Genomic DNA, 12,479 nt, shown 5'->3' on the forward strand with positions numbered 1-12,479 from the left:
AAAAAGATGAGGGTACTTGGCTCGAATTTCTTCTTCTACCTCCCAAGATGCTTCTTCAAGTGAATGATCAGCCCATCGCACCTTTACATAGGAAATGGAGCGGTTGCGAAGGGTTTTCACCTTCCGGTCCAAAATTTCAGCTGGCTGCTCTGTGTAGGTCATATCAGCTTCTAGGTACTCTGGTTCCACGGGTAGTACATGAGATGGATCATGCACGTACTTCTTCAGCATGGATACATGGAATACATTGTGAACATCCCCAAGCGAAGGTGGCAGAGCAAGCATGTAGGCTACTGAGCCAACCCGGGATAAGATCTCAAATGGTCCCATGTATCTTGGGCTCAACTTCCCCTTTCTGTGAAACCTTTGCAAACCTTTAGTAGGAGAGATCTTGAGAAATACCTTTTCTCCTGGCTGAAATTCAATCTCCTTCCTGCGGGTGTCCGCATAGCTCTTTTGACGGGACTGAGCTGCTTTAATCCGTTCTCTAATAACGTCGACTTTGTCACAAGTCATCTGTATCATCTCAGGTCCTAACATTCGACGTTCACCTACCTCATCCTAATACAAAGGAGTTCTGCACTTTCTGTCATATAACGCCTCATATGGAGCCATCCCAATTGTGGCTTGGTAACTGTTGTTATATGCAAACTCCATAAGAGGTATATATTCTTCCCAACTGCCACTCATCCCATTGCACATGCCCTGAGCATGTCTTCTAATATCTGTATGGTTTGCTCCGACTGACCATCCGTCTGTGGGTGAAAAGCTGTACTCAAATTCAGTTGCGATCCCAAGGCACGCTGTAAGCTTTTCCAAAATCTGGAAGTGAACCTTGGGTCCCTATCTGAAACAATGCTCACTGGCACTCCATGTAAGCGCACTATGTTGTCCATGTAAAGTTGTGCTAGTTTGGTCATGGAGAACTTGGTCTTGATAGGAATGAAATGAGCAGTCTTGGTAAGCCGATCCACAATCACCCATATCGCATCCATTCCCTTAGGTGTACTTGGTAGTCCGGTGACGAAGTCCATTGTAATCCTTTCCCACTCCATTCTGGTACTGGGAGTGGCTGAAGGGTACCATAAGGTCGATGTCTCTCAGCTTTCACCTTCTGGCAGGTAAGACAAGTCGCCACATACAAAGCTATGGTGACTTTCATGTTTGGCCACCAGTAACTTTGTTTGAGGTCTTTGTACATTTTGGTACTTCCTGGGTGGAGTGAGTACTCGGAGCTATGTGCTTCTCTCACTATCTTATCTTGTATATCCAAATCATCGGGTACACACAATCGGTCTTGAAACATCAATGCCCCATCACTGGCTAAAGTAAAATCTGGGTCGTTCATTGTTTGGTCTTGAACCTTAACTCTAATCCACTGCAATTCAGGATCCAAAGGTTGCTTCATTATCACCTCTTGCCTAATTGTCCGGATGCACCTGTAGAGCCGACAAGGATACCGTCAACCATTTAAGGTTTTCTGGTTGAGGTTCAAGCTCTAAGGTTGCCCCTTCATACAAGAGGGTTTCATCCATTAGCATCGCCTCTTGCACAAGTGGTGAGCTGACTGCTAGGTATGAGAGTGACACAGTCTGTGTCTTCCGACTCAATGCATCAGCCACTACATTAGCCTTGCCGGGATGATACTAAATATCGTAGTCATAATCCTTCATGAGTTCAAGCCATCTTCTCTGTCTCATATTCAAATCTTTCTGGGTGAAGAAGTATTTCAGGCTTTTGTGATCACTGTATATCTCACACTTCTCCCCATACAAATAATGTCGCCAGATCTTAAGGGAAAAAATGACTGCGGCTAGTTCCAAGTCATGAGTGGGGTAGTTCTTCTCATACTCCTTTAGTTGTCGGGATGCATACGCTATTACCTTACCGCGTTGCATGAGAACACAACCCAAACCAACTTTGGAAGCATCGGTATAGACTGTCATTCCACCTGTGCCTTCAGGAATAGTCAGCACAGGGGCAGTCACCAACCTTTCTTTCAATTCCTGGAAGCTCTTCTCACATTCCTCTGCCCAGTCGAATTTCACACCCTTTTTAGTCAACTTGGTCATTGGTGCTGAGATCCGAGCAAAATTCTCGATGAAACGCCGGTAGTATCCAGCCAAACCCAAGAAGCTTCTATTTCAGTAACATTCTTGGGGCTTTCCCATTCCACTACTGCTTTCACCTTAGCAGGATCTACTTCGATTCCAGCTTTAGACACTACGTGCCCCAGGAATCCAACTTGTTCAAGCCAGAATTCACACTTGCTGTACTTGGCAAACAACTGTTGATCTCTCAACCTCTGTAACACCATTCTCAAGTGTTGAGTGTGCTCCTCTTCGGTCTTGGAGTAGATCAAGATATCGTCAATAAAAACAATTACCCATTTATCGAGCACATCCTGAAATACTCGATTCATTAGATCCATGAAATGCTGCCGGTGCATTGGTTAACCCGAAGGACAACACTAGGAACTCATAATGGCCGTATCGAGTCCTAAATGCTGTTTTGGGTATATCACTACTCTTTATCTTGAGCTGATAATAGCCGGACCGAAGGTCTATCTTCGAAAATACCCTGGCTCCTTGCAACTGATCAAATAAATCATCAATGCGTGGCAATGGATACCGGTTCTTAATGGTTAGCTTATTCAACTCCCGGTAATCTATGCACATACGCAAACTACCATCCTTCTTCTTGACAAACAACACCGGGGCACCCCAAGGTGAAACACTTGGGCGAATAAACCCCTTTTTCTAATAATTCCTGCAACTGCATCTGCAACTCCTTCAATTCAGCTGGTGCCATCCTATATGGAGCCTTAGATACTGGAGCTGCTCCAGGAGTCAAGTCTATGGCAAACTCCAACTCTCTATCAGGTGGTAAATGCATCAGATCATCTGGGAAAACATCGGGAAACTCTTTAACCACCTTTACTTCTTCTAGAGGTGTAACTCTTGCATCAACATCGAGTACCGAGGCTATGTAACCCTGACATCCACTTTCTAGCAACTTTACCGCTTGAAGAGCGGAGACAAGGACCTTCCTCACCCTTTTCATTGTATCTGCTCGGTATACCCACTCTTTCCCTTCGTCATCTGTCACCTTAATCAGCCTTTCCGCACAGATCACATTAGCTCGATGAGCCGACAACCAATCCATACCCAATATAACATCAAAATTCTGCATATTGAATTTAATGAGTTGTGCATCAAAGTTCTTCCCACTAATCTCCACTGGGCACGGCCCATACACTTCCTTCAACTGTGCAATTTTACCAGTAGGCATACTAACAATCATTCCATGGTCTAGGATCCTGGGTGACATCCCAAGTTTCCCTACAAATCTCTTAGATGCGAATGAATGAGTAGCTCCTGAATCAAATAAAACATAGGCTGGTATGCCCGATATGGGTAGGATACCTAGTATAACAATGTATATAATTTCAGCAGGTCATCAATATTAATCATAATGAACTTCTTAATTTAAAATGTACCTGCTACAACTTCTGTACTAGCCTCAGCTTCCTCGGCTGATAGGGCATACATCCTTCCCTGCGGTTGATTGCCTCGAGGTAAGGGAGGTCGGTACGCAGAGGGCTGACTGGAGGGCAAGGCTGGTCGGGCCCGACAGTCTTTCGCATAATGCCCATAGGAATGGCAGTTGAAGCAACGAATCTGAGACGTCGGAACTGGAGTGGGGCCCCTCTGCACTTGACCCGCTGCAGATGGAGGTCGAGGTGGCCTTGGAGCTGTAGGTGCCACACTAGTGTTCGGGCGAAAAGAGGTAGAACCCGAACCACCAACTGGCCTAGGAGGGTAGCCAGATGGCCTATAGGGCTGCTTATACATAGGCCCAGAACTGTATGATCCACGGTATGCTTTGGATGAATTTCCCGCATCTGGGAATGGATTTGTTCTCTTCCACAGTCCAGGAGTGAGGGACTGTTCACCCTTTTGCTTATCTTCCATTGTTTTGGCCTTCTGTACAATCTGGCCATATTCGGTCAAATCCAAGACTTCAAGCACAGACCCAATAGATGCTTTTAGGCCTTTTAGGAACCTTGCTGCCTTCCCTTCAGCTGTTCGCATATGCCTTGGGGCAAAATGGAACAAACTCTCGAACTGCTGTTGGTATTCAAGGACAGTCTTACCTCTTTGAGTTAAGGCCATGAACTCAGTCTCCTTTCGATCTCTGAAACTGCGCGGATAATGGTTATCCAAGAACAACTCCTTAAACTGCTCCCAAGTAGGTTCTGGATGAGCAGCCATCAATATAGGTTTGGAGGCTTGCCACCAAGAGTTTGCCTCTTTCTTGAGTTGCAACCCAGCACAAATAAGTTTCTGGGCATCCGTGCACTCAAGCACCTCAAATATCTTCTCTAATTCTTGGATCCATTGATCCGGTTCCAAGAGGGTCACTCCCCACCTTAGAGAATACCGGTGGTAAGTTCCTCTTGAATGACTCCACTACCCTTGACGTATTACTCGTCGCCGGGAAGTTAGGAGCATAGACAGGATAGTAGGAGTATGGAGGAGGCATCCCATGCTGAGGAATACCGAATGGTGGGATTGGAGGTGTACCCACCACTTGTGGTCCCGTTCCCGACCCTACAGGTGGGTCCTGCGGAGTGAGTACCTGGGGAGGTTGACCCGGTTGAGAAAAATCCAACTGTTGCTGGATAGCAGCCATAAATGCTTGCTGTTGCTGTCATCCTACTGTTTTGGCATGTTTCTATGCGTTGTCAACTACCGTGCTTCATGTTATAGGTTTCCTATCGTTCCTAGATTGTTGCCGTTCCCGTTTTGCATAAATTGGGTTTTAGATTTCCCCTTTTTAATGTTGCTGTCATTTTCCTTCTGTACTAATCTTACTTTCTTTCTTATTGCCAGGATGTCGTCACGCACCGGCAAGGGACCATCTTCCTCTGGCGTTAGACGCAAGACCACCGCTTCTAAAGCGGAAAAGTGCGGAGACCAGCTCTTCAGCTCCTCGCATAAGGAGATCTGCACCTGCCCAGTCTGACCCTTCAGACTATGATGAGGAGCACTTTCTCAGTGCAGAGGCCGCAGCCAACTGGCCCAACTTCCTGAAGGGGTCAGTGTTGATGGAGAAGACCGTGGTAGTCGAGGACTTCCATAAGGCTAGGCTTCAGGAGAGGTTCTCAGCATTGGGCTGGGACTCTATTCTTCATGTGGACCGGCCATGCTACGAGCAGCTCGTCCGTCGGTTCTATTGTAACCTAGAGGTGTCATATCCGTACGGGGAGTTCACCATCAGCAGCTTGGTGAAGGGAGTGGATATCCAGCTGACGGTAGGCACCTTGGCCAGTATCTTGGGTATATCGGCGGCGGGACACCGATACTACAGTCCCCCCAGGGGTAGGCCTCAGGGACCGTTCATGAGCCTGGAGACACCGGACCTCATCTACGAGACCATCTGCGGCAGCAGCAGTCGCCCGGAGTCCGAGACATCCTTCTACCCTGAGGTTCGTCTATTCGCCCGGTTGATCCAGTTCAACCTGCTCCCCAGAGGAGGTCATCGGAACCAGGTGGGTTTCATGGCGGCTTTCATTGCCTTTTGCATCTTCACGGCCGCAGAGGGAGGCGGCGAGCACTTGTGCCTTCCCTATATTATCCTCAGAACGATGGAGCACCATACTTCCCACCCAGAGGATGGAGGATTTCCTTACGGCAGGATCCTCACTAGGATCTTCGAGTTCTTCGGGGTGGATCTGAGCGGTGAGGAGGGGAAGACTCCGGCTGATAGGTTTGACCGGAGAAACCTCCTGAAGATGGGTCTTCAGACCCTCATGGATTCACCTCCTAGATCAGGAGTTCAGAGAGGTAGGGGTAGGAGGACTGCCCCTATGGAGGATGTCCTCATGGAGGAGGAGTCTAGTGAGGAGGATGAGGACTACGTTCCTCAGGACGAGGAGGAGGATCTGATGGGTGGCAGCATCCCTGAGGAGGCGCCTCAGGAGTCGAGAGGTCATGGCCCTAGTTCTTCTAGAGCTACAGCCCCACCACCTGGGAGTGGTGCCTATGACTTTGAGGGCATGACGTCCTCCATGCGGGCCTTGCAGGATGGCCAGGTTCAGATACTGAGGCGGCTGGATGAGATTGCCTCCAGGCAGACCACCTTGGAGGATTCCTTCCTTAGGCTGGGTCAGGACTTGGACACCAGGGCCAACGCTATCTCAGCAGACTATGGCAGGCTTCGGAGGGAGGTATGGCTAGTGAACGCGAGGTTCGATTATTACGATCACCGCTTCGACGTCAACTCCAGGCAACTCCAGGCCTCCGATGAACGTGGTGATCATCGACGACGATGACGACGACCAGTGAGGGCTTGGCTCGCCCACACTAGCTGTTTACCCGTTTTCTCCTTTTTGTAGACATTGTATATTTATTTATTTGTTCTCATTTTTGTATCTGTATTGTAACTGGTTTCATTTATGGAATAATATATCTTTGAATAGTGGATTTTGTGGTGATTTCATATGTGGAGTACCTGTGTGGTTTTGTGGTGATGTGATTTTTCTATCTATGCTCTTTGTTATATTATTATCTGTTGTTTATCAGGTGTTTGTGTAAAATTTTTTTTTTGAAATCCCGTTTTTGCGCCGTTATGCTGCCGAAATTTCGTCAAAATAGTACTTTATAGGTTATAGTTCCAATCTAATTACCATTTATCTACACTCACGCATGCCATGAATGCAACTTTTAATATAACCCCATTTTTATACTTCCTTTCTTTGAATTTTAATCTTTAAGCTTTTATCTTTACCCAATCCCATTTTCCTATTATAGAGTCTACGGGATTCTAATGGTATGCTGTGAGTGGAGCAGAGCATCACGCTCTGATACCACCGTTTGTCACACCCCGTTCACGCTCTGATACCACCGTTTGTCACACCCCGTTCCAAATAGTGAAGCATATACTTGGCATAGTGATGGGAAAAAAACTCTACCAACATAAAATTTTAAAAAGAAAAACAAAAATAAATAAATAAATAAATAAAAGCAAAAGTAATTCACTTGCCTTGAGCAAAACTGCATCTGAAGGAGGAATGGACTCAAACATGTCACCTGCAATATATGTTAGGTTCTCATTCCCTTCCAAATTAGCAACCACGTGAGGTAGGTCTGACACTGTACATTTCAAGCTTGGAAAGGTTTCTGCAATAGTCTTAGCCACAGTTCCAATGCCACCCTCTACATCAATCAATTACCTTCCCTTCCAAATTAGCAACCACACTTATCACCAATCGAGCGTCACTTGCCATTGCTTTGTTGAAGAATTTGTTGAGCTCACTGTCTTCCCCTACATAGCCCCAGAGGGTCTTCCCATCCACAGTCTTGAATGGATTGAGACCATTTCCCTGGAACCATGCACTAAGGAAATGCCAAGGTGTTATCAAGATCGGATCAAGTATTGCTTGCAAGAAGGGTGATACACTCTTGCCAGTATCCTTAAGGCGGAGCCTAGAAGAGGGTGTGAGCACATATCCTTCTTCTTGCTGATAGAAGAAGCCAAAGTGCACCAATAAGCGCATGTGGCGCAACAGACAAGCAGTCTTGGTCTTTAGGATGGCAAGCTTCTTGACTAGTTCAGGGAGGGTGATGGGTTGCTGATGGTTGTAGACAATGTTCGGTATGCCTAGCTCAACTGCACATTTAAGTGACAGAGAGTTTATGAAGGCCAACATTTGGTTCCATATATGAGCTTGAGCATGGAACAACTCCTCTGCACTCTCTTTCTCAATGAGATCCATTGATTTCCTCACTACTTCAAGAATTCCCAGCTCTAACTCACTTCTAGGTTCTTTCGAGAGATGAAACTGTTGTCATAAATGTATAGGAGTTAAAAGTGGAAAAGGGTAGGCTTATTTCAAATCTTGGTTAAGTATTCTATCAGTTTTCCTAGAACCAACGACTCAAAGCTTGAGCATGGAAGAGCAGGGATGGGATGGAATGGGATGGGAGGGGTATAGGGAACTTTTTCAAGGGAAGGAGGAGAAAGAGACAGACACCTTTCCCAGTATAATATCAGTTTTCCTAGAGCCAACGACTCAAACTAATGGAAGAGCAAGGATGGGATGGAATGGGATGGGAGGGGCATAATGAGGTGGCATGGCGCGCGCCATATGCTCATGGTTGATTTTTTTCTTTGTCTTTTCTTTCTTTTTTGATAAACAAAACTCTACTAGTGAAAAAAAAGTGTTATACATCTGGAATCTGAATTACAAGCCTCCAAAAGACATGGATCATCAAATAGGCCAAACAGTCCTACACATCAATGACCAATCTCTCCTAACAAAGGAGTCAGCTAAACTATTTCAATCCCTCAGAATATAAATAGAAGTATATGATTATGACAACTAAGTAATATTCCTGGCTTCCAATTCATGGCTACTGCCTACTGCAGTATGTTTTCATCCTGTGATGAGTTGCCTGAGTCGACAAGGACCTACCTGATACTAATCTATTATATAACTAATGACCGCCTATCTGTACACATGACTCATGTTTTAGTATGAAAAACAGAGAGACACGACGAGGCATTATAAATTGTTTAGCATTCTATAAGGGTGAGGGAAGGATAAATAATTTATAAATAAAAAGAAGGGCGTCTCAGAAAGGAGCAATTTATTTAGGGTCCTCGCTCCTCAGTGCATTGTCTATTATCTTTTTTTTTTTTTTTTGGGAGGGTGTGGGGTGGGGGGGCGCGAGGGGGAGGGTCTAACAATGTGTGATTAGTATTGCGGGTCAATACTAACCCCACAACCATATGAATCATGCCATATTGAGGTTGAATGAAAACTATTCAATTTTCACTTTTTTTTTTGCTTAAGATCAGCAAAGTATATTGAGGTTGAATGAAAGAATACAAACAACCCAGTTGGGAAAAATAAAAATCTCAATCCCTACTCCACCTTCGGCATGGCCATCGACAGGGAGGAATTGAGACCCGAAAGAAAACCAACACAATGGGAAATTATTCAAATCGGAATCTTGGTTTTCCTATAGCGTCCCATTCAATATCAGAAACTACAAAAAGAGTAGGCGCTATCCACTCAATAGAAGATTTCGATATTGCTGCGTGCTTCGCTAATCCATCTGCCACAGTGTTGACCTCCCAGTAGACATGACGAATACTCCATTTGATCCTCTGAAAATAATTTTCAAAGAAAAGCCATAGCTATCTAAAATTTCAAGGGATCTGCCCCTTCTCTTTTTTAGCTTTAGGTCAGAAATGAATATATTAAGAAAATAAAAGAATGGAATAAGAGGCCTAAGCCATACAGAGCAGCGAAAAAGAAAAGAAAAAAAACTCAGCACCCTTTTCCACCTTCGGCATTGCCATCGGCAGAAAATGGGCGAAGACAGAGTCCAAAAGGACCCAAAAAATTATGAGAACCAAAATCTTGGTTTTCTGGTAGCATCCCAATCTATGTCATAGAGAAAGAACCTTGGGGGAGAATTCCACACTTTAGATGATCTTGTAGATGTAGCGTGCTTAGCAAGGCCGTCAGCAACTGTATTAGCTTCTCTGAAGCAATGATGAATGGACCATTGAATTTTTTGGTAGCATCCCAATCTATGTCATAGAGAAAGAACCTTGGGGGAGAATTCCACACTTTAGATGATCTTTTAACAATGCATCAAACTACAGCTTGAGAATCACATTCCACTGCAATCCTTGATAGATTCATTTTTCTTGATAATTTAAGAGCTTCAAAAATTCCAGCAAATTCAGCCCAAAAATTTGTAGCAATTCCTTCGAAAGATGAGAAGCAAATCAAGGGGGTTCCACAATGAGATCGAATTATGCCTCTTGCACCAGAGAAACTCGGATTCCCTAAGGAGCAACCATCAATATTAATCTTGAAGCACCCCATGGGAGGGCTAGACCAAGAAAGTTCTTCAATTCCTTTAGAGCGAGGAGGAGATCCTTCATAGAATTGACCGAAACCGGGTTTATGTGGGAGAGATCTTGCAGGTCATTGATTACCACCTTAATTTCCAAACTCGGCACTTGACTAGAATTATCAAATCTTTTTTGATTTCTTTCCAACCATACCTGGTAACAAACATATATCAGTGATGCATTCCAGATCGATTTTAATGGAGAAGAAATAGTTTTCCATTTCCACCCTGAGAAGAGCTCTTGAATGGAGGGGAAGCCAACCCAGCAACAGTCAAAGACCCTAAGGAGTTCCATCCATACCAAAAGAGTAAATCGACAGTGAAGAAGAATATGGGAAAGAGATTTTGAGTCAGCATGACATAGAGAGCAGCAAGACGCCATAGACACCGATTGAGCCATGACTTGCTCATCAGTGGGAAGCCTACCATGGACAATCCTCCAACCAAAGGTAGAGGCGCGAGGGGAGATACCCTTTCCCCAGATCTGGTTAAACCAGGATACGCAAGGGCCTTTAGAACGAATGCCTTCCCAAGCCGATCTAACAGTGAAGGATCCCAATTGGGACAAGGACCAAACACACTGATCAGATTGAGCTATTGCTGGCAAAGGGAAATCTCTGATCTAAGAAATGAGATGACTTAGAGAAGGAGAGTGAACCATTGGAAGATCCCACTCCCCATCATGAATAAAGTCCGCCACTTTAACCACCATTACCATTGTCTGATTAGAAGAATTGACAGAACATCGATGATAGAAGAATCTGAGAGCCAACGGTCAACCAAAAATGATTGAGTTGCCATTCCCAACCACCCATCTCTCTTTTGAACAAACATAATCCCAAACCTTTTTTATACTAGGCCAAATAGAAGAGCAGATGTATGAATTTTTTAGGGTACCATCTAGCATTAGGAAGTGCCCTCTAAAAAATTTAGCTACAAGAGAATTATCAGATTTAATAAACCGTGCCAATTTGGCAAGCATGGACATATTAATATCTCTCAACCTTTGAACGCCCAATCCTCCTTCCGATTTCGGCTTGCCTACATCATTCTATTTCACAGTTATAACTCTCTGCGAATCTGAGTCCCCACTCCAGATAAAATTTTTGATCCATCGCTCCATGGAAACAATGACAGAAGAGGGCCAATAGTATATGGCAAAGTGGTGTATTGGAATACTGCCCATTACAGACTTGACTAATTCAACATGGCCTGCCATTAACAACATTCTGCCTTTCCACCCTACCAGCCTTGACTTGAATTTATCCACTAAAGGTAAGAGAAAATCTCTTTTCAACTTGCTTCTGAAAATTTCCACTCCCAAGTAGCGAGTGGGGAGCTTGCATTCTGGAATATTAATAACCTCTTTGAGACGCCTTTTCCTATGAGTGGAGATTTTTTCAAGAGAAAATCTCTTTTCACCCTGCTTTTTTCCATACTGATAACCTGAACGCAGTACCTTTGGTACTTGTCCAAAAACTTCATTAAATGTCAGCTCTACAATAATAAAGACAAAAATGTCATCGGCATAAAGCAAGTGAGATGGGGAAAAGACATTTCTTGGACCAGGAAGGGAGTAGAATTTATTCTCCATCTTAAGAAGCGAGATACCGCGACAAAAGACCTCTTCAGCAATGATAAAAAGGATGGGAGAAAGTGGGTCCCCTTGATGAAGGCCATGTCCCAACCCAAAGAATCCCACAGGGCCACCATTTATAAGAACAGATAATTTTGAAGATAGAAAAATTTGGTGCAAATGGTCAATAAAGAGCTGGGAGAACCCAAATTTGTGCATCACATCAAACAAAGATACCCAATCAAGATTATCAAATGCCTTCTTGATATCAAGCTTTAAAGCCAATCCTCTACCAAAGGATTTAGAGTGCATCAAATTTGCAAGTTCAGAGGCCATGCAAATATTGGAAGAGATTATTTTGCCCCTTTGAAAAGCGCCTTGCTCCTCAGAAATCAATCTAGGAAGAAGGATAGAGATCCGCATGGCAACGATCCTGGGAATAATCTTAAAAAAGAAATTACCAAGACAGATAGGGCGAAAATGACTCACATTAGAAGCATTAGCTACTTTAGGAATCAATGTTAAGAAGTGAGTTTACCACCCTTGTGATAACTCACTCTGAGAAGAAATTCTGCACAGCCAAGCACACCTCAGGACCCACAATGCCCCAGCAATAGCGGTAGAAAATCCCAGGAAAACCATCTGGACCAAGGGCACTAAGAGGATCTAAATCAAAGACAGCCACTTTGATTTCGTCAATAGATGGGACAGCCATTAAAGCCAGATTATCATCCATAGTGATGATCTCAGGGATGCAGCTCAAAATATCATTCGAATTAACCATCATATCCATTTTGTGGAAGCTCTCGAAATGTTCACAGATGAACTGACCAATGCTTGCAGGAAATGCTAAAACACCACCAACCCCATCTTGAATCTCTTTAATATGATTCTTCCCTCGTCTTAGCTTAGTAGACAAGTGAAAACACTTAGTGTTGCGGTTGCCATGGTGAAGCCATTTTAACTGA

The 12,479-nt window shown here is 44.3% G+C and overlaps 1 protein-coding gene across 1 annotated transcript in view; it reads right to left on the bottom strand.

Annotated features, from left to right (window-relative positions):
• The window catches only part of LOC122067618, a 16,290-nt gene extending 3,986 nt beyond the window's left edge, over positions 1-12,304 (bottom strand). Inside the window, exons 1-4 of the mRNA XM_042631460.1 lie at positions 12,069-12,304; positions 11,182-11,944; positions 7,238-7,846; positions 2,967-2,994 (exon numbers count right to left, since the gene is read on the bottom strand). Of these exons, the coding sequence (XP_042487394.1) occupies positions 2,967-2,994; positions 7,238-7,846; positions 11,182-11,944; positions 12,069-12,304 (1,636 nt within the window). The remainder of the gene's footprint in view (positions 1-2,966; positions 2,995-7,237; positions 7,847-11,181; positions 11,945-12,068) is intronic.
• Between the last annotated feature and the right edge of the window lie 175 nt (positions 12,305-12,479).

The sequence above is a fragment of the Macadamia integrifolia genome, unplaced genomic scaffold (genome assembly GCF_013358625.1).
Source record: "Macadamia integrifolia cultivar HAES 741 unplaced genomic scaffold, SCU_Mint_v3 scaffold3010, whole genome shotgun sequence".
NCBI lineage: Eukaryota > Viridiplantae > Streptophyta > Magnoliopsida > Proteales > Proteaceae > Macadamia > Macadamia integrifolia.